The sequence below is a fragment of the Papio anubis genome, chromosome 8 (assembly GCF_008728515.1).
Source record: "Papio anubis isolate 15944 chromosome 8, Panubis1.0, whole genome shotgun sequence".
Taxonomy (NCBI): domain Eukaryota; kingdom Metazoa; phylum Chordata; class Mammalia; order Primates; family Cercopithecidae; genus Papio; species Papio anubis.
In genome coordinates, this window is record NC_044983.1 from 1,795,221 (window position 1) to 1,818,276 (window position 23,056).

Sequence of the window (23,056 nt, forward strand, 5' to 3'; positions counted from 1 at the left end):
AAATTAAATTCTTTTGGAGAGAAGCAAACATGTTTCATATGTATTTTTTTTAAATATTGAATTTAGCATTCAGGACTGTGCTGGAAGAGGCTGAGTTTCAAAGGAAAGAATTTCTCAGGAAACAAGGTGAGTCACTGACCTGCTCCTCTGCCCCCAGCATAAAGCAAAGACTTACGATTGGAGTATTTGTCAGAAGCAGATCCTACGTGATCCCAAGCGACCCTAAAGGCTGTTCTAAATGATTAAAGGTTAGGCCAGGCCAGGCATGGTGGCTCATGCTCGTAATCCCAGTACTTTGGGAGGCTGAGGTGGGAGGATCACCAGAACCCGGGAGTTCAAAACCAGCCTGAGCAACATAGGCAGAACCTGTCTTTAAAAAAAAAAAAAAAAAAAAAAAAAAAAAATCAAAAGAAGCTGGGCATGTTGGCGCATGCCTGTAGTCCTAGCTTGATCCCAAGGTTGAAGCTGGAGTGAGCTATGATCATGCCACTGCACTTCAGCCTGGGCAACAGGTGAGATCTTGTCTCAAAAAAAGAAAAAAAAAAAAAAAAGAAAAGAAAAGTTAGACCATTGCCATTTCTTAGCACTAGAAATGTGTATACTTTTCTGTTCTTTGTCCTTTACATGTATTTTGCCTGCATTTTAAAAAATGCTTCTACCTTTAAAAGCCCCAGACTCTTCTGTTTAATGTTCACATTTCCTGTTACTATCTTAAGTCAAAGAAACCATCAGTCTAACCAGGATCTGTGACTGACTTGCTGACTAACTACTCTCTTCTATATGCTGCCGGGAGGTGGTTCTTCCGATACACTTATTTCTTTTAGGCGCCCCTTTGCATAAAACGCTTTAATAGCCCCATAAAGCATGCATCAGATAAACGCAGGCTTTCCACAATCTGCACCCACTGCTTAACCAGATCTTATTTCCCACCATGGGGACAACTTCCTGGATGGGCCGGACTGATTTCTTCACCTTGTCCCTTCCTGGGCGTCCATGCCTGTCTCTGTGGTCTTGTCTCTCTTGAGGTCTTTCCAATCTCAAGTCCAAAGTGGGTCTTTCCATCTCCCTGTGGCCTCCCACTGTGGCCTTCCCTGACTGCAGGGGCCCCGGCTGTTCCTTTCGTGGGCTCTGAGCCTTTGTGAGGGGCTGGATGTTACCCTGCACTCAGAGGACAGGCCGGCTCTTCCATTGTTTGTCGAATTCCTAATATTTCTTATGGGGCTGAGCATCCCGTAGATGCGTGGGGCTTACCAACTGCATGGGAAAGGAACCTACTTGATAGCCATGAGTGATGAGAAAAGCGTGCCTCTAGCTTTAATGTCCAGACAGAGTCCAGCAATTTTAATGAAAAAGAATAAAGAATGGGGGTGGAGGAGGCAGGGGCATCATTCGGCTTTGAAATGTAGAGAAGGCAGTAGAGGCTATTCCTATCACCAGGAAATTGTTCATTCTACTTAAAATTGTGGGAGCTTTTAAATTTTCTAACGACAAACAATATATTTTAACTAGATTGCTTTTACAAATACATGTTAACTAGATACAAAGGAAAATGAATACATTTTAGATTCTCAAACATACCCCAAGGGTTTATTCAAATAATATTTTTATATATGGGATTTCTATACTTCTTGAAAAAATTAGAATATGAAGTATGAAACATAAAATCAAAACATTCATTTTTATTATTTTTCATTGTTTTTATTTCTAATAGTCACAAATATTTTATTTTACTTATTTCTGCATTATGAACATTTTTTGGCCAACTTTGTAGGATGTATTCATGTATATGAAAGAAGTCAACACATACTTTCCAACTCTGCTTTGTAGTTTTGCATTGAATGGCAAAAGGGTATTAGTGTATGACTTATTCCTACATGTATTTTAAATAAAAATGATTAACATTTTAAAAAAACCCTACATAAACCCATCTTTGATTTTGAATGCTATCTAAAGAAAATGTGTTTTACACAATTGCTAGGTCAAACTGTTATTTCTTCATCTCATGTCTATGCTCTTATTAAAGATATTATTTACCGTGTTGTTGAATGTTCGGTTAGACATATACTTTGGGAAACAAAATATAATTATTTCAATAGTCTCCTTTCTAAAGAGCAATAGATATGAGATGTCAGTAAGGAGGAGCCATCAGATGGTGTGCTCCTACCAGGAAGCACAGATTCCAGTGGAGAATCAGTGTTAACACGTGTCGACATCCCACGCCTGAAAACTATCTCAGTTTCATTCTGCACAGCTATTGTCTTCTGCCAAAAATGCATTACATAAATATATATAATACATGTTTTTGTATTATATATACACACCATGCATATATGTGTAGGTATAGATATAATAGCTATATATTTATTTGTTTACTTCCTTTTTCCTTTTTAAAAAGTTGTTTTTCCTTTTTTCCTCCTTAGGCCCTCATTTTGCTGAGTACTTGCACTGGGACGTCACAGAAGAATGTGAAGTTCGACTTGTTTGCAAGGTGAGAAACCTGGTTCTAACAGGGAAACAATAAGTCTCATTCTGGTTACTATCAGAGGGGCCTTTCAGGGAGCAGCTGTGGCCAAATCTGTGACGCTGGTGATGAAACGTGTGGTGTCTGTGTAACTGCGGATGGGCAGAGTGGCTTTTGGGTCCTGTGGAGTTTTTGTTACTTGGACTTTAGTGCTTGTCTTTTCTTCTTCATGAAAAGATTACAGTGTTATGGGATGCAACGGAAGGTTGGATTACAAAAATTTTACTTAAACCATTATTGAGTTTATGAGAAAGAGTGCCCTGCTGAAATACACTGGAGGTGCTGCTCATACGAGTTCATCAGGAAAGAAAAGGCATGCTTTGGAGACAAGATGCTTTTTTCAGTTTCATTTAACAATGTAATAATGAAATGTTTTATTACTAAATATAAAAATCTGTTTTTTAAGCAGCAAACCTTCAATTTAATAACCGCCTAGTATTTGACTGTCTCAGGATGGGGGGATGGGGGAAAAATATCAATAATGCATTATTTTTACCCCCAAACTAGTTTCTTATTGTCTACTGGATAAGAGAGAAAAGTAAACAGATAGTTTCAATAAAGAGATGATTCCTGAGCTGCGTGTGCCAGGGGGACTAAGAATTATGCAGGCCAGTGAGTGGGAAAAGATGGTTCCAGGAAGATCCAGCAGCAGGGAGGGACAGAGCAGCAGGGAAGGACAGAGAAGCAGAGAGGGACAGAGAAGCAAGGAGGGACAGAGAAGCAGGGAGGGACAGAGAAGCAGGGAGATCCAGCAGCAGGGAGGGACAGAGAAGCAGGGAGGGACAGAGAAGCTGAACTCTGCACTTAAAAATAAAAAAAAACAATCCAAGGCTGATGGGCAAGTGGGGCATTCTCCTGCAGGACCCAGAGGCTGGCCATGGTCTGAGAGGGTGCAGAGCACCTGAGGGATGTGAGTGCAGTGACATGGGCTGCTTGTTGACAAGGAAGGCTGGAGGTGGCAGGGCTGGAGGACGATGCTTCAGCAGGCTGCTGAGAGAGGGTAACTCCAGCAGGGCAGTTTCATATCCACAGAAAGAAGGAGATTTAGGATAAACATCCAGCAGTTAAAACCAGCAGGAGTTGGCAAGTAGGTGGGTGTGGGTGAGAGGGAAGGACTGAGTGGGTGTGATATTACTTGAGATCAGCACTGTATGGGGAGGGCCAAGTTTTAGGGTTTTGAGAATACATTCAATTTCACAAAGATTTAGTTATATCCGTGGAATGGGCAATAAGGCATAACCAGCTCACAACGGGACATGTGAACCTGGCAGCAATGGGAAAGTCAACTGGAGCACGTGGATTCATGAGATATTGGGTGTGGATTCATGAGGTATCGGGAATGCTTGGCTGCGGACATGACGCAAGTGAGTCAAGCTGCCAAAGGACAGCCTTTAGAGACAGGAACATCACAAACAATTGGGGCATTCTGGAAAATTCAGATTGTCAGAGGAGAAGAGGAGAGCAGCTCTGGGATTATTGAGCAGAAACCATCAGAGAGTTCAGAGGGAAAGCAAATGACTTGGTGCCGCTGGCAGGGAGGGACTTCGGAGTGAAGTGCTGCATGGCCAGGTGAAAATGTTTTCATTTCCTTTGTGTCCCTGTACCTGAAATGTGATGCCGCTAAAAGAGCAGCAGCCAAGCAGCTTTATAGACCCTCAGAATATTCTATATTATTTAGAAATCCCTATATATATTGCTTAAGACTTGTCTTTGTTAATGACATTTCATATAGACCAAAGATCTTTATGCCCTCTAATTTCATGGACTAGAATGACGAGAATCATTTGTCCTTCTGTGAGCAACTGTGAGGACTTAATAACTTTAGAAGCTGGAATTTAGAAATGTGTTTGACGTTATTACGAGTGACAGCTTTTCCATAAGCCTTCATCTGAGACTGTCTATAGTAAAAATTAAGGTTTTTTGAGGGGGCTCTGTGATTTAAAATTCTAATAGACTTTCTTTTTCTCATGAGTCAGAATGATTTACATACTAAACTTAAGATTTCTATTTCATAGGTTGCAAACACCAAGAAAGAAACCGTTTTCAAATGGCTCAAGGATGACGTTCTATATGAAACGGAGACATCGCCTGACCTGGAGAGGGGAACCTGTCAGCTGCTCATCCCAAAGGTATCAGGCATTGAGTAATACAAGACGAAAGCAAAACAAAAATGGCACTTTCAAATAACTCGAAATTCTGCATTCCTCTAATTTGCATCCTGAATTTCAGTGGTTTGCAAAGAAAATGTATTAGAGTTTATTATACTTCCTATTGCTGTATTGATTTTATGTAAATATGGAATGTGTTTTATTTTTAGTTGTCAAAGAAGGACCATGGTGAATACAAGGCAACCCTGAAAGATGACAGAGGCCAAGATGCGTCCATCCTTGAAATAGCTGGCAAAGGTAAAAGAAAACCTTTGTTCTGGGAACAAGAAATTCCTTTCACCAACAGGATGCGATGTGTTCTAAAGGCAGGTCTATCTCTAGCCTCAGCTATAGCACACCTTGTTTCTTTAGCAGCAACACTGTACAAGAAAATATATTTGTTCTTTGGTTGCCTTCAGAGTTTTTTCAGTGTTTTAGAATAATGCACGATATTACTCTGGGTTTATATGAAATGTCATTTCGGTCCATCATCAGAAGCCAAGTAGCCCATTACTAATGCAGTTAAAATGATAGAAACACTGAGGCAGTGATTCAGTTAAATGTAGAGTTGGATTTATGTTAAGTAAAACGTTCTGGATCCTTGTTTAAAAGTGAATAAGTTAGAAGGATTTATTGCACACATAAGCCTTTTATGGATAAAGATTGCCATTTTAATGATTCATTTTTCAACTGAACATCACAATTTCCTGTATCCATTTAATTAAACATTGAAAATGCGGCTTTCTGTTAAAATTACATGTCGTAATGGTGCGTATCCCTTCTCATTTTCAGTGTACGACGATATGATTTTGGCAATGAGTAGAGTCTGTGGTAAGTAAATGCCTTTTAATTTTCAAGTCATTTGGGGTGCCGAAATCACTATTTCCTGAGATGAGCAGTGACTGCTGCAAAAGAGGGCACGATGGCGCTGCGGTGGGTGTTCTGTGTGAGGCCCTGGATTGAAGGGCAGGGTGGTGATCTGCTGCCCATGAGGCTTTTTCAAGGACTTCCCACAGTTTTGTCTGGAGTTTGAGTTTTACTTTAAGAAACTGTCTGGACTTCCTGATTAGCCACTTCTTCTATCCTGCCTTAGGTTAACTGACATGATTGCTTTGTACACAATTGCTGTGAGCGGCTTTGTACACGTGTTGAATAGCCGTAATGAATTTTTACACCTCTCACTTTGCGTCGTACACGTTAAACCATATGTTATCTTTACAAGTAAATGCCCAGAGGTGGGATTGCTGGATCACATGTCAGTTCAGCTTGTTTTTGGAGGAACCTCTACACTGTTTTTCATAATGGCTGTATTAATTTACATGCCACCAACCGTGCACAAGCGTAGCCTTCTCTCCTTGCCAGTATTTTATCTTTTGTCTTTTTGATAATAGCCATTCTAACAGGTGTGAGATGATATCTCACTGCAGTTTTAATTTGCATTTCCCTGATGATTAGATATGTTCAGTATTTTTCATGTATCTGTTGGCCATTTTTCTGTCTTCTTTTGAGAAATATCTATTCAGATCCTTTGCCCGTTTTTAATGGGTTATTTGTTTTCTTCCTGTGGAGTTCAGTTCCTTATGGATTTTAAGTATTAGTCCCTTAGCTAATGCACAGCTTGAATATATTTTTTCTCCCAATCCATGGGTTCTTTCTTCATTCTGTCAATTGTTTCCTTTGCTGTGCAGAAGCTTTTTTAGTTTTGTGCAGTCACATTTATTTACTTTTGCTTTTGCTGCCTTTATTTTTGGCGTCCTATCCAAGCGATCACTGCCCAGATCAATGGGGTGAAGGGTCTCTTCCAAGCTTCCTTCCAGTGGCTTCGCAGTTTCAGGTCTTACGTTTAAGTCTTTTATCCAATTTGAGTTAATTTTCCCTTGTGGCGTAAGTTAAAGCACCAATTTCACTCTTCTGCATGTGGATATTCAGTGTTCCCAGCACCATTTATTAAAGAGACTGTCTTTTCCTATTGTGTCTTCTTGGCATCTTTGTTGAAAACCAATTGACCATCAATGTTTAGTTTTATTTCTGGGCTCTTTATGCTGTTCCATTGGCTGATCTGTCTGTTCTCATGTCAGTGCCATGCTGTTTTGGTTTCTGTAACTATATATTTTGAAATCAAGGAGTCGATGCCTCCAGCTTTGTTCTTTGTCCTCAAGATTGCTTAGACTTAGGCTTTCCTGATTGCATATAACTTTTAGGATTATTTTTTCTTTTTTTTGAGATGGAGTCCTTCCCTGTCGCCAGGCTGTAGTGCAGTGGGTCAATCTCAGCTCACTACAACCTCCATCTCCCAGGTTCAAGCAATTTTCCTATCTCAGCCTCCAGAGTAGCTGGGACTACAGGCACGCACCACCACGCCCAGCTAATTTTTTTGTATTTTTAGTAGAGTCCGGGTTTCACCACACTGGCCAGGATGGTCTCCATTTCCTGACCATGTGATCCGCCTGCTGCAGACTCCCCAATTACATGCTTGAACCACTGTGCCTGGCCAAGGATTATTTTTCTATTTCTGTGAAAAACAACATTGAAATCTTGATAAGAATTGCATTAAATCTTTAGATTGTTTTGGGTAGTAAAAATGTGGCTTTACTCTTATACTCATGAAATTATTTTGTGTTAAAATATCTCATAATGTGCCCAAGGGTCACTCATGGATAACAGAACTGACCAGAAGGTCTTGAAGAGTGAGTGTGTATAAGGCAAATGCAAAAGGCAGAGTCCTCACTGTGTGCTCGTCACCTCGAGGCAGAGATGCAGCCGCTGAGGGGACATACACATTATGTTGGGAGTTGGACAGGGACAGAGGGGACAGGCCCAGAACTTCCCACATCACTAGGGAACCTTTATTCTCATGGGAAACCGGACACCGTGGGCCGTAGTCTCTCCCTGACTTATCAGAATGAAAGAAGTGGAAGCCACGTTGTCAACACACTCACACCCACACACTCACACACACACTTACATCCCCACACTCACACAGCAGTCTCACACACACGATTTCCCACTCACACTCATACACACACACACCAGTATACCCACACCCGACACACACACACTTATACATGCACTCACATGTGAACTCTCACACACTGACGCCCACACACTCATACACACACTCACATACTCATATGGGCACACACTTATGTGGACTCTCACACACCGATGCATACAGACTCATACACAGGAGCCCTGGGAGGCTGGGAGAGCACTGGGGGAAGCTGATAGAGGCTGGGGAAGCACTGGGAGAGGCTGATGGAGGCTGGGGAAGCCCTGGGGGAGACTGGGGAAGCACTGGGAAAGGCTGATGAAGGCTGGGGGAGCACTGGGGGAGGTTGGGGAAGCACTGGGAGAGGCTGATGGAGGCTGGGGGAGCACTGGGGGATGATGGAGAAGCACTGGGAGAGGCTGATGGAGACTGGGAGCCCTGGGGAAGGCTAATAGAGGCTGGGGAAGCACTGGAAGAGGCTGATAGAGGCTGGAGGAACACTGGGGGAGGATGGGGGAGCACTGGGAGAAGCTGATGGAGGCTGGGGGAGCACTGGGGGAGGATGGAGAAGCACTGGGAGAGGCTGATGGAAACTGGGGGAGCCCTGGGACAGGCTGATCAAGTCTGGGGGAGCACTGGAAGAGGCTGATAGAGGCTGGAGGAATACTGGGGGAGGATGGGGGAGCACTGGGAGAGGCTGATGGAGGTTGGGGGAGTTGCTTCTGGTCTGTGTGCTTTGCTCTCAGGCTGCTCCGACCCTCCCGTGTTCCGCCTGGATAGGGTGGTGGTGGTCTCATGAGTCAGTGTCAGGGAATTTGAGCGGAGGGAATGGGGTCGGGTGGGGGACTACGGCTCTGCAGTCTGTTAACTTCACCCAGTTCCCAAGCTGTTTTTCAAGCTGTGATTCCTTGAAGGGTGAACTGCTGTCTCTTGGTAGAGGAAACAGAGTCCCACCTGATTGGGGAGGGGAGATGGTGGTCATGGATCTCTGCTTCTTACAGATTTTCAATAACCCTCTTGTCTGCAGCCGGCCCAGATGCGGGGACCCTCCGAGTCCTGAGCTCACTCCATTCCCTGGGCGCTTCTTGGCTTTCTTAGCCCCGCACAGTTCCCTAGACCTCATGCCCCTCCCTCCACCTCCGGAAGCGCTGGGGATGGGCTCAAAGTCTGCCATTTCCTCCCCTGTTGTCCCTCGGGTTCCTGGGTGCTTTCCTCCCTTGCAGTGGACTAGCGGGGTTTAGGGAGGTGTGGAGGTCCAGGCAGGCAGTACCTCGGCATGACGCGGTGACGCAGCCGCAGGCGGCAGTACTGGGGTGTGACGCGGTGACGCAGCCGCAGGCAGTATTGGGGTGTGACGCTGTGACGCAGCCGCAGGCGGCAGTACTGGGATGTGACGTGGTGACGCAGCCGCAGGCAGTACTGGGGTGTGACGCTGTGACGCAGCCGCAGGCGGCAGTACTGGGGTGTGACGCAGTGACGCAGCCGCAGGCAGGCAGTACGTCGGCCTGACGCGGTGACGCAGGCGCAGGCAGGCAGTACCTCGGCATGACGCGGTGACGCAGCCGCAGGCGGCAGTACCGGGCTGTGACGCTGTGACGCAGCCGCAGGCAGGCAGTACGTCGGCCTGACGCGGTGAGGCAGCTGCAGGCGGCAGTACTATGGTGTGACGCGGTGACGCAACCGCAGCCAGGCAGTACCCAAGCGAGACGCGGTGACGCAGCCGCAGGTGGGCAGTACCTCGGCATGACGCGGTAACGCAGCCGCAGGCGGCATACTATGGTGTGACGCGGTGACGCAGCCGCAGGCAGGCAGTACCCAGGCTAGACGCGGTGACGTGGCATACTATGGTGTGAGGTGGTGACGCAGCCGCAGGCAGGCAGTACCTCGACGTGACGTGGTGACGCGGCCGCAGGCAGGCAGTACCCTGGCGTGACGCGGTGACGCAGCCGCAGAGAACCTCACGCACGATCTCTTCATTCTTCCCCAACTCTGTCACGGAAGGGGTCTTTATTTATTTATTTTTGGTTGATGTTCTTTCTTTCCTCATGTGCATTTAAGGATAAAAGGAAAACAAAGAGCTTCACCATCACAACCGTTTTTATTTTGGTTTTATTTCTTTGCATAGTTGGACTCACAAATAGCGTTCATTTTTTGTTTTTTCCCCCACATGTTTTATTATAATTTTCTTTGTTTTATATAGATGTTACATTCACATTAACTTTTGAAAATAATTATTGTTTCATGAATCACAATATCATGGTTTAAGCTCTTTTCTATTGAGAAATTAATGAGTTTTCGTTACTTTAAATAATTGTACAATGCACATCTTTGGGCAAGAAAAGGCTCTTTCAATATTTAGGAGTATGTTCTTTGAGTGAACTAGAAGCACAATAACTACGTAGAAAACTAAGAATAATTTTAAGATTCATAATATAAATTTCAAGTTGCTTACTAAAATGAAAAAATACTATTTAAAATGGCTGTTTGCTACAATATCCTCCGCAACAGTTGGTGACCATCTTATTTTCCATTATCTGTGCTAATTATGTAAATCTAGTTTTCTAGGTAACTGTATGTGAATGTAAATTTCCAAAGGTTGAATATCTGATAACAATCTCTACCCAGTTCAGAGCTTCTGCGTTCATCAATGCTACTTCCTTATCTTCTCCTTTCTGACATCTGACCCATAGATCACCTACCTCTCTCGAATTAGTCTACATTTTTATTCCAAGCACACTTTATGTGTTCTCGTTTCTTGCATTTTCTTGTGGCCTCTGGGCTTTCTTCTGCTTTCCTTCCTCTGACCCAAGCTTCATTGGTCTTGAAGAACCAACCGAGGTGCTCCCGTCTCCTTGACTGCCACCTGAAAGAGTCCTGCTAAATCCTTTTGCGGATTTTCTACAATACTTCAGCGTGGGGTCAACTGACATAGCATTTGCCATGCGCTGTTGTTACTTTGCCTCCTTTTCTTAAGCAAAGCTGCTGAGGGGCAGATGCTGAATCTTTTTAGACAATTCTATGTCTTTCACAGTATTCTGCAAAGAGCTTTTCAGAAAATTCTAGCATGATAAGAGCTTGTTTAATGAATGGATACAGCATGGGAATAAAGTATAACAATTTGTGCCTGGCCAACTTTATGAGAGACACACGTGTGAACAGGATTGCAGGTGGGGACAGGAGGGCTTGCCGCAGCGACGCCTTCTGTGATCGCACAGCAAGCCCTCCTTTTCCTAGATCTGAGGATGTTTTATTTTCTGCAGGGAAATCTGCTTCTCCACTGAAGATACTCTGCACCCCAGAAGGAATACGACTTCAGTGTTTCATGAAGTATTTTACAGAAGAAATGAAAGTGAACTGGCAACACAGGTAAGTGTGACAGCAGCCGATGGAAGCCATGCCGGAGACGGGGCTGTCCAGGGCGCACAGCTGGGACCAGGCGTTCCCTGGGGAACATCAAGGCACTGCCATTTCCTCTCAAAATTTTATAATTTTGAGCAGTGATGACAACTTTTAGCTCAGGGAAGGGGTCCCTCATGGCAGTGGGGAGGACGTGGAAGAAGGAGGCAGAGGCGAAATTCCTGACAGTGTTACAGACAAATTTCTCCAATGTCTCAGTCACCAAAGGTGGCTTTGCTAGTAACACACATTTTCTCTGGAAGCGAACAGAGAGCTGAGGCAGAACTAATAAATAATGTGTAGAAACCAGACTCCAAATTTCCAGTCTGTTGGATTCCCACTAGATTTGATTAAAAGTAAAAGGACCAAAACAAGCCCAATCATTAAAATTAAAAAAGGAAGAAAACAAGACTAAGTCTGAAGACACAGCAAGGTTTTCTGTATTTCATGCTTCTCTGGGTTAGTACGGGTCACTGAGAAAACTACCAGAGACTTCTCATGCAATCCATAGCACTGGGCAGGTCCCTGCTGCCCTGCCCCGGGGATCTGGTTCCTTCCCAGCCAAAGCACAAGCCAACATCTGAAACAACCAGGTAATCCGCTGGCTGAATTGAGGAGTCCCCGAAAACAGGACTCGCATCAGGGTCACCAACCCCTTAGACATCCCTGCAGATAAAAGTGGACTTCAGGTGGGTGGGAAGTACAGACAGAGCAGGGATGGTGGCTTTTCATCGATCTCTTCGCTTTCCAAAGGATGACGTGTTCAGGCCAATTATTTGATGGTGCCAAGGCACCCAAATGTTAACAGCCCTAATATCACTGGTTTGCTTAGGTGACTGTATTTGCAAGTAAACTCAAGTGTTGAAAGCGTATATGTTCTTAGCTTTTTTTCCTATGTCAATTTTGACATACTATGCTTTCATCTTGTAATGGAGTCAGTACATCCGTGCTTGGAATCTCGCACGTCTTTTAAGTTTACTAGTCTGGTATTCAAACTCAAATGAAGTCACTATAGATCCCATGTTAAGGGATTTGTTAGGAAAGTGTATTAAAGGCAGGGTCTTTTTTTAAAGGACTGTGATAACAGGAGCTTACAGGACTGGAACTCTGGTGTATTTTTGTGATATAGTTGTTTATCAGGATTTATTTTGTAGGACAATGAGTAAATCTATGTTTCTAGCTGAATCAAACCTTCCCCTAGAAAAGGAGAATTAATCATCAGCATCTTTGAGCTTCGTTGTTATTTACAGCATATTGTCTTGCTGTAAGTTGTACACAGTTGTAATGTGTGTCCTGCCATCCGTCGTGAACATGTTCATCTTCTGGGAGAGGCCACCCACCTCTTCAGCCTTGTGGGGTTTGTAGTACAGGCCATGCACTGTGCTGGGTCTGGGAGGTACAGAGATTAAACACACGTCTACACACAGGATTAAACACACGCCCTGTGTATGTGTGTGAACACACAGGAAATGAGTGTGTAGATATAGGTCATGTTAGTGTTAACAAGCAGGTACTTTGTGTTACACATTCAATGCTTGTTATTTTATCTACTCCTCACAAATGCCCTGTGAGTTAGGTATTTATGCCCACATTTTATAGATGTGGAAACTGGGGTTCAGGGAGAGAAACATGTCATTTTGTCAGTCACAGCCCTGCTAAGTGAAAGAGCAGGGATTAGAATGCTGGCTGGTCTGGTTCTAATCAGTGCTCTCCCGAGAAGCTCCAAGCCCATTGGAGGAGATGGGTCCTGGACAGGCAGGCAGATGGGGGCACAGCTCATGCATCTGACTCTTCAGTGACCCTGGATCAGTAGAAAGCATCCCTAGATACAAAAAGGGAAGGAGGTGTTATTGTAAATTCCACAGACTTGTAAAAGTAACATTATTTCTCTTTTCTCTTCCCCAAACAAATTCATTATACAACAAAACAGGCATTTCTTTAGCACCTTTGTAACTAAACTATAACTTTAAGACCTTAACTTCTTACTATTTGACTATTAAACAATGTGAAACTATATTAGGTAGCCATTATATATGATTGTAATTCACTGCTTGATGACTAAATGCGTTCTTACTAGATAGCAACTGGAAAAAAAGAATAATACGAAAATTTGTTGGAAAATTTGTTGAAATATACTTTAGCCATTTGAGGCTAAATAATTCACTTCACAAAACCTATGAAGCCAGGGAATGGAGCTGCCAAAGACTGGTGCTGTGGGTCCTGGAATATTTTGTGTTAATGGGTGACATGGAATCAATAGAGTGCAATGAGAATTTTGTGAAATGCAGACATAAGCAAAGACAATTGTTCTTTAGTTTAAAATGCTGAGTAATACATCAGAGGCTATAGAAGATGTCACTTTAAGGGAAGGTTAGAAACTTAATCAACATGAGTTAGAAGCAGGCAAAGAGGAATTCAGCAAAAATGTTCTTCAGAAAAGAGATTTTGTCCTCCTACTCAAAAGTGAGATTAATATATCATCTAGACATGGCTAGATCTCAAATTCTTAACATATTGACCACTGAAGTCTTGAAAGTATCTCAGAAACTAAAGAAATTTCAGTCTCTCTTTCTCTCTCTCTCTCTCTCTGTTTTTGAGACAAGAGTCTTGCTCTGTCACCCAGGCTGGAGTGCAGTGGTGCCATTCTAGCTCATGGTAGCCTTGATTTCCTGGGATCAAGTGATTCTCCTGCCTCAGCCTCCTGAGTAGCTGGGATCACAAGTGCGCACCACCATGCCTGGCTAAGTTTTAGATTTTTTGTAGAGACAGGGTCTTGCTATGTTTTCTAGGCTGGTCTTTAACTCCTGGGCTCAAGTGATCCTCCTGCCTTGGCTTCTTAAAACCCTGGAATTACACGCATGAGCCACCTCACATGCCCCACAGTGTCTTTATGGCATAAAAATAAGAGCATGCTTCAAACTCCAAATGTGTATTTTAATTCAATTCAGGAGATTCCACACACAGAGCCTGGCTTTGTAAATGCTCTCCTAAAATCTCAACTAAATTGAACTAACTGGGAGGAGAGAGGCCTGCCTGACACCCCAGGCGCCTTCCCTGGCACATTTTCGTCCTTATGTCCACAGGGTGGGAGGGGCCGTGGCTGGCTGTGTCTCCAGTGGGAAGGGCTGGGCTGTGATGGGGCCTTCCCTGTGGCCTGGGTGTGGCATCAGCCGATGTGTGGGCTGCCTTGCGGTCCTTGGAAGGGCTGGGGCAGTGATGGGGCCTTCGCTCTGGCCTGAGGGTGGCTTCAGCCAACCTGTGGGCTGCCTTGCCGTCCTGGCCTGTGACAGCTGCAGGGGTGGGAGTTCCAGGTGTGTCCAGTCCCCTCTCAGAAAGCGCAGGGCATCTCCCGTTCTCTGCATGTGTTCTGATGTTCACTATTTAGACAGCAGTAGCAAAAGGCTGCTGGGTATGTTAAGGTCCCTGCAGGCTGTCCCGTCTTGTGGGGCTCTTCCCGAAGGAGGTCTGCATTCCTCAATACTGTCTTCTCCAGCCTAGAAGCAAATATTTCCTAGCTTTTGGGAATTTTCCCGTTTTATCTACATTTCCCTTCAAAAGGGGAGCGGGATCTGGGTGGAGTTCGCTTGAATGTCAGACCGCACTGAGAAGAGCTAAAGTCTGCCTTTCCAGCTCCGACACCACAGTGCTGTTGAAACCTCAGGGCTATCATCAGTAACAACCTTCAGTGGACTCGACGGAAGCACTGCCTCTGAGGCTGCAGCTCTGTTCTTGTGCTTCCATCTACCTGCCTCTGTCAGTCGTTATTATTATTATTTTTTAGTTTTTATTTTTTTGATTCGGAGTCTTGCTCTGTCACCCAGGTTGGAGTACAGTGGCGTGATCTCGACTCACTGCAACCTCCGCCTCCTGGGTTCAAGTGATTCTCCCGCCTCAGCCTCCTGAGTAGCTGGGATTACAGGCATGTGCCACCACACCTGGCTAATTTTTGTATTTTTAGTAGAGATGGGGTTTCACCATGTTGGCCAGGCCGGTCTGAAACTCCTGACCTCAGGTGATCCACCCACTTCGGCTTCCCAAAGTGCTGGGATTACAGGCATGAGCGACCACGCCTGGTCTCTCAGCCATTATTGATCTCAGACTTAGTTTTTAGATTTGTGCACTTGTGTTAGTTCCAACCATTTATTTTACTATATATAATATTCAGTTACAAATATATAATATTTCCAAATCATTCACTGTGAAATAATTTTAGACTCATAAAAAAGTTGGGAAGGAAGTATGGCGTTCCCTTATATCCTCCATCCTCTTCCCCTCCGGTTAACATCTTGTCTAGCCACCTTACAACCATCAAAACCAGGAGCTGAATGATGATGTAATGCTATTAACTCCGCTTCAGACCAGTTCAGATTGCACCTGTTTTTCCAGGAATGCCCTTTTCCGTGTTCTTGTGTTGAATCTCAGGTCCCATGTTGCAATCAGGTGTCCTGGCTCCTGGTTTCCCCCTATCTAGGACAGTTCCTCAGGCTCTCCTCGTCTCTCTTGGCCTGGGTGCCTTGAAGCTTGTCTGTCACTTTGAAGCATGCCCCTCCATCTGGGTTTATCTGGTGTTTCCCATGATTGGGTTGGTGACTCAGTTTTAGCTGGAATACAACAAAAGCCATGCTGATATCTGATCACTGGGTTAAGGCAATGTCTGCCCTGTCTCTTCTTGGGAACGTTATTATTTTTCCTTTGGTAATTAGTAAATACTTTAGGACTTGGCAAGTCTCTTGTCCCCCCGCAGACCTGTGTGCTGAGATTTGAGGTTCAGCAGTGAATCTGGCCTGCAGCACTGATTTCTGAGGGGCTGAGTAGAGGGTAATCTTCTAGTTCCCTCTTCCTCCTATGATTGTTCTGCTGGGAGGCGCTGGCCTCTCCTCTGTGTACCTCCTCATTCAGCTGCTCGGCTGCATCCGTTTGGACTCAGGGATGCTGATTTTATTTTGTGAGCTGTTACTTTGCTCATATTGTTCCAGCTCTGGCCTTTGGGAGCTCCTTCCGGTTGTCACCTGCTTGCTCCAGCGTGCGTGCCTGCATCTTCTTAGCAGCAATGTCTTATTTTCTGAGTCCGTAAAACATTCCCAACTCATCTTGTATTTTCTGCCCCAGTTCTACAATCCCAGAAGGCCTGGCTCCTGGACCAAGGGTGGCATCAGAGACTGTCAGTGTCTCAGGGAGCCGCAGGTCTTACACGCTCTGGAGACAGGACTGGGTGACATGTGGGTGCACACGGAGGCACACACTTGTACATCCGTGTCCACTTCTGCATCTCACCATCTGTGTACTAGAATCTGATAGGATCCCAGTCCAGTCCAACTCCACAGGCTTCATTCAAGCCTTGCCCCTTTCCTGAGCTGTAACTCGGTTCCCCAGCGAGAAGCCTGGCTCTCATCTATTGTTTTTTTTTTTTTTTCCTAATCCTAGTATTTACGTCAAGCAGTTTAGAATTAGTAACTCATATCTCTGTGAGAAAGAAATGTGCAAACTAGAGTTCAGTGTTTCCTGCAATTAATTCCTTTCATCTTTAGCCATACAGTATCAAATCAAAATATTGCTTTCCAAAGCTACTGTATTTCTTTGTGTTCTGGGTGATAAGCAATTCATTTGCGACATCGTTATGTTCGTTTGTTACTGTTCGTATTTTCTTTTGGGTTCCCCTTGCTTTCACGCTGATGTTCCTCATTTATTTTGGGAAATGTGAAAGGCAGTGTGGTTGCAAGAGTCTGAGCTACAGAACTTGAGGCCAGACCTTCCCTCCTCCTCCCTGCTCACCTGCCCCCATGCCCCTTACCTGTCTCCTTCCCACCTACCCTGTCACAGGCGACTGAACTGCTGGTTACTTTTGCACGAAGGAGCAGAAACGTGTGCTTTCTTCTATCCTCCACTGTCTTGTATTAATACAAACTATTTTCACTTTAGTTTGGAATGAAGGAATTTGGTCATGTTTTGCAATCAAGTAATACGAAGGAGAGGTTTTGTCATATTGGGCTCATTTATGTCTCAAACAACAATAATAATAATTTAAAAATCCCTGTATGTCCAAGTCATTGTCTAGGTAAGACAACAGTTATAATTAATTCAGCAACCAGATAGTCAAAGAAGTGAACAGCTATTTTTGAGCACTAGGACGTGTTCGGCCCTCTTTTAAGTTGCTCGTTCAGGGGAAGCCAAATGAGAGGGCGTGGGGTCTAGGGTGAGACCCTGAAGCTGGGAGTAGGAAGCTGGAAACCAGCATTTGCCCTCACGGTGAGCAGCCAGGGTTGCAGACATCAGGGACAGCAGGAGCCTCTGCTAATGGCTCTCCATGTTCTGTGAGTGACTTTGTCTGAGTCATATTGAGGGAACAGACTTAGAACCCAGTCCAAGAGAAGTGTGTGTGATGCAAGAGAAGCCAGGGTCAGAACACCAACATGGGCAGCTCGAGGCTGGGGTTGGGGTTTAAGGCAGGCTCCTGATCCCAGGCTCACGGCTACCTTTCTGCAGCTGCAGCTCAGGGAAGGGTAGTGTCCCAGCTGCAGGCTATGGGGTCCTGGCTCAGGGCATCTCGCATGCGTGCATGTTTACCCAGATCCCAGGGTGGCAGCAGAGGCCGCAGCTGTGACGAAGGAGGTGGGGCCAGAAGCATGTGGGTTCCGAGAAGGGCACCAAGTGGGCCAATGTGTGATCTGGTGTTCAGTGGACACCATTCCTTCATTACAGTGGTTTTTACCCTTTGTCACTGGCTGAGATTTGGGTTCAAGTGTTCTTTCCCCAAATTGTGTGGCTGTTGTAAAGAATCCCTCATTGAAGTAGAGGGTCACTTTTTAAACGTGAAACTTGAATGATACGTCTCCAAAGGCCTAGGGCCGTCAACGTGAGGCCAGTGAAGCAATTGCTTGCAGTGGGGCCCTTGTCTTCACTGCTGCCCAGCCAGTGTGTCCAGTTACACCAAAGCCAGGAGGCCGGTTGGACACATTTACGGCCATTTTATGAATGCTCGTGTGAAGGCGTACCTTTTTCCCTTGTCACCTATATAAAAATAAAATTATCTTTCTTTTGTCTATAAGCAAGTTACTAATTGTGTGAGTAGAACGGATCACCATCGGAATGGGACATAGTCCAGCAGAACATAAACGCCGCAAAGGCTAAAATGTCACCACTTCATGAAGCATTTGCAAGGTGACTTAGCGGCCCAGTGAATTTCACCTGTTGGACAAAGCTGTGTACGACGTGGCTGATACGGTGGAAACTTCACTAGCTTTGCTTCATGGCTCCAAGTCTAAACAGTGAGATTTCGGGGCTGTTTGCAGTTTTACCCCATGGAAGAAATTCTAGTCTCTCTCTCTTTCTCACACACACACAAACACACATACACACACACAGAGCAGAGGTTTGAACATCTTCGTCTATACATGTAGGATGCAACAGGTTTGGCACATAATTTAGCTCTTTGAAGAAGACATATTTGAGTTAATGGAGATCAAGAAAACGCTGTCTTCTCCCTAACACTCACGTGGCATGTGGGAGGATGAGCTCACACAGGGGGATGAGCTCACACAGGGGGATGAGCTCACACAGGGCGGCAGCGATTGTTGCGTCCTCTCGGTGAGACTGACCAGCGTCAGCACAAACACAGCGTTTGGTGCAGGATTCAAGACACCAGGCATGACAAAAATCGTCCCCTTATCCACAAGCAGGGAGCTCATCACAAGTCCCCAAGCAGCGTCCAGGCTTTGCAGGGCAGGGAAGCAGGGTGGGGCCGGGCAGGACCGAGGGCCTTATTGATGTGTGGAGTCCCAGGCTGGAATCCTGCTCCATGGGTCTTTGTGTGTGCAGGAAGCACATATAGCCAAGTTGGCAGTGCCTGGTTGTGTGTGTGTGTGCGCGCATTTGTTAGAACTTTGACCCTCATCAGTTCCAACAAGAGAGGGTGACAAGATGACCAAGGCCCATCAGTGTTGGCAAAACAAGTTTTTCTGACTCTCACCAGAAGAATTCCACACCCTTGTTGAACCCTGTTTCCTTTAATGGGGTACATTTAGTCAATAAACGATTACAGCGGGCTCAGTTCCCCACTGATCTGTAACTTCCAATCCGCTGATTGGTCTGTGAAGTGTTCAACTGTAAGTGCATACGGGCGGGGGGTGGGGGGATGAAGAAGTCTTTCTTCATCAAGCTGTGAGGTCCCTACAGTGTGTCAGTGTCTCTTTACCTTCAGGTCTCTGCACAGATGGGCTTTCTTGCTGCTGCTCGCACGCCAGGGTTTGGGATTGACTGGCTAATCCGCTGCTTGGTGTATGTTCTGTGCAAGGTTTTTCTTTTCTGCAGAGCTGAGAATCACCGTGTAAAGTCTGATTTCCCTTTTGTACACAGGGATGAGTAGGTCTGAGTGCTGGAATGGCCCATCAATCACTTTAGTACTGGCGACCTGCTGTGAGCTCACAGGACGGCCGGTGTGGCCACTGATGCTCACCTGCCCTTGGCCACACCACGGATGGAGAACCTGGCGAGTCCGTGTCGCCTGGAATGTGAGCGCCAGCCTGCAGCTTGCAAACATGGCACTGTCGCCTGGCCCTCTCTGGCTTCTGAGTGCTGGGGTCCTGGGGTCCTGGCCTTATCGCTTCTCCTTCCCTCTCCTGCTCCCCAAGCAGCCCGTGCTGACTGTGGACTGAGAGCAGCTGGGCAGAGCATGGGGCTCTGTTGCAGGGTCAGCCTTTGTGAGGCTCCCGGGTCAGCAACGTACAGAATTCCAGATGTGGGACTGAGATTCCTGAAGGATTGGCCGGTCCGATTCTCCTGCCGCTTTCCGGGGAGGGGCAGCTCATGGGAAAAGGGAGATAATTAACATACTGTGAAGGGCTAAAGGGGTCCCTTTTACATTATGTGCGTTCTAACACCGTTTTTAAAAGTTTAGGTAGAAATCAAGTGCTCACACTGCCCTGCCTTCTAAGGCAGCACGAGCTTGTCCCTCATCGGCAACAGGGGAGGCCGACCTGATGACTGTAGACAAATGTGTATCAATTATGTTCCAGAGTTGCTTCAATAGATGTTGATCATATCTTCTTGGATTCCTAAAACAACCCCACATGGGCAGTGTTAGATCCTCCCTTCTCTGTCCAGGATCCGAGACGCTAAGTCTCAGGCCGAAGCCAATCCCACACAACCATCCCTGGGAGCAGCCGTTCCGTCCTCTCAGGCTTAGTGTGCACCAGGATCCTGCTGTGCCCTCATGGAGCTCCCACTTGCTATCTGGACAGACTCGATTCTGACACACACTGCCAGCACCACCACCAGAGACCAGGACACAGAGCCAAGCATTTATTTTTACATATATACTTTTTGAGACAGGGTCTCACTCTGTCGGCCAGGCTGGAGTGTGATGGTGTAATCACAGCTCACTGCAGCCTTGACTTTCTCTGGCTCAGGCAGTCCTCCTGCCTCCGTCTCCTGAGTAGCTGAGACTACAGGTGCTTGCCACTATGCCCGGCTAATTTTTGTGTTTTTGTAGAGACAGTCTTGCTTTGTTGTCCAGGGTGGTCTCAAACTCCTGGGCTCATGTGATCCTCCTACCTCGGCCTCCCAAAGTGCTGGGGCTACAGGCATGAGCCACTGCACCTGGCCCAAGCTGTGCATTTATTATAGGCTTAAGATATATTTGTTGAAGGGAAGAATAACAGAGAAAAAGGCCATGATGGTGAGGAGGGCTGGAGAATTCTTTTTCCTGATGGAACTCAAGGCATTCTGGGTTGCCAGCAAGGGTAATGAAAGATGCCACAAGCACCACAGCTGGCTCTCTGTGCAGCTAACACAGCCCGTTTCCCTGAGCTCCAGCTGTTCTGGAGCTGGTGCCTGAGAGAAACGGGTCCACATTCCAGCTCTTGTGTGGCCCTGGAGTCAGTCCTGTTTTCATGCGCCCGTGACTACAACTTCCACAAATCTCTCAGGCTCCCTCTAAACTGAAGTAATGTTGGGAAATAACTTATACACATTTGTCTGCAGTAAACAGGTTGGCCTTATACGTTGCAGATATGGGAATCTTAGAAGGCAGGAATGGTATGAGCACCTTGTTTTTATCTAAACTTTAAAAAATTGTGGCATAATACACATACTGTAAAAGTGAGCATTTTAACCATCTTTAAGGGTACTGTTCAGTGGTGTTAAGTACATTCACATCATTGTGTAGCCACCACCACCACCCAGGACCTTTTCATCCTCCCAAACCGAAACTCTGTTCCCATTAAACCCTCACTCTCCATTCCTCTCCCCCAGCCCCTGGTACCCACAGTTCTACTTCCTGTCTCTGTGAATCTGACTACCTAAGCCCTTCATAGGAGTACATGTTTGTCTCTTTGTGACAAGCTTATTTTATTCAGCAAAATGTCCTTAGGGTTCATCCACATTGCAGCAGGCGTTGGGATTTCCCTCATGTATTTATGGGCCACAATCTGTTGATCCACTCATCACCAATGGACGCTTGGGCTGCTTCCCCACCAGGGCTGTCGTGAAGGATGCTACTAAGGATGTGGTGTGACAATCTCTCTCCAAGACCCTGCATTCAATTCTTCAGGGCATCTACGGAGAAGTGCAATTAATGGATCATATAATAGTTCTAGATTTAATTTTTTGAGGAACTGCCATACTGTATAGAATAATGTTAAGTCCATTATGTTGTGACAAGTATATATTAAATAATAATATACCTTTGAAAATTAAGATACATTTAATGTTAGAAGGTTTTCAGATCTGATTTACTGATGTGGTCAATACATTCGTAACAGCCAGAATAATCTATTGTGATATTGGCATCAGCAAGTTAGAGAAGGCTGTCACAGCAGCAGGACATTGCCCCGTAGACATTGTGCGTGTGACATGGAGACCCTAACTTGGATACGTTCCGGTTGCTATTTTAAAGAGATGCTAAGATCTCATCCAGTGAGCATATGAGAATTGGGGGGAGTGAAGAGATGGCCTGGCTGCAGATATGTGAGCCGACGGAGAAGGATAAAGGAAAATACACTTTTGAGATTTTTGATGGCAAAGATAACCATCAACGCTCCCTCGACCTGTCTGGACAAGGTAAGAGAATTCTTCTTTAGCATTTAATAATCTCTATTTAGAAATCCATTTAGATGCTGAAGGGAGGGAATACGATATGAATACAGGAGACAATATGAATTTACGATTTTCATTTAGAGAAAGTGAAAAAATCACTTTATTCATTCTTTCAGTATATCAGTTTTCATGAACCAGATTTACTGGTAGAATATTTGAGTGAATAAATAAAATCTGAACACTGAAATGGTTACTAACATAAGAACTATTTCCTTACAGCTTTTGATGAAGCGTTTGCAGAATTCCAGCAACTCAAGTAAGATTTGTGTATTTGGTTACTATGAGATCATCCTGGGGGCAGTTGAGTCCCAGTCAATTTGGCTGCATGTGGGAATCTGTATGGAAGCCTGGGTGACCCAAAGAAAGAGCCATTCCTGGGACAGAAGTGGCAATTTAAGCAATGCAGTATGTGGAGGGGTGGGCATTCTCCTAAACCAGAAATGCGTTTATCAACGGACTGTCCAGGGTCATCGGAACCCCGGATGAATTTCGAAAATCATTATTGTAAGAGTTGAAGAAAGAGGAAAGAAACACGCAAAGCAGCTTAACAGTCAAAGACAGGTTTATTTTGGAGAATAGACCTTAGTGGTGCTTCTGGCAGATTTCGGTCAGAAGCATTTTCTCTTACAGACTAAGGGTATTTAAAGGTTCTGGTTCAGGCTAGGAATGTTTCTGTGTGAAGGAGAGTTTTTTTGTGGGGTTGGAATGCCTCTGTTTGGAGGGGAGGTTATCTAAGGGTTGGAATGTTTTTGATTGGAGGGTAGGTTATCCCAAGGTTGGTATGTTTTTCGTTGGAGGTGTCATTTGTGGTTTATGGTCATGCTGACATTAGCCTTTAAGCTGATGTTTTTGAGCTGGACTTAGGTGGTTTCTAATCAAGGAAAACTTAAAATGGCGATGCTAGTCCAAGAT

General features: G+C 45.2%; 1 protein-coding gene across 1 annotated transcript in view; it reads left to right on the plus strand.

The window, feature by feature from the left end:
* The window catches only part of MYOM2 (myomesin 2), a 97,411-nt gene that overhangs the window by 70,710 nt on the left and 3,645 nt on the right, over positions 1–23,056 (plus strand). Inside the window, exons 27-34 of the mRNA XM_003902379.4 lie at positions 67–126; positions 2,421–2,488; positions 4,537–4,650; positions 4,839–4,926; positions 5,461–5,499; positions 10,918–11,023; positions 21,945–22,108; positions 22,364–22,400. Of these exons, the coding sequence (XP_003902428.1) occupies positions 67–126; positions 2,421–2,488; positions 4,537–4,650; positions 4,839–4,926; positions 5,461–5,499; positions 10,918–11,023; positions 21,945–22,108; positions 22,364–22,400 (676 nt within the window). The remainder of the gene's footprint in view (positions 1–66; positions 127–2,420; positions 2,489–4,536; positions 4,651–4,838; positions 4,927–5,460; positions 5,500–10,917; positions 11,024–21,944; positions 22,109–22,363; positions 22,401–23,056) is intronic.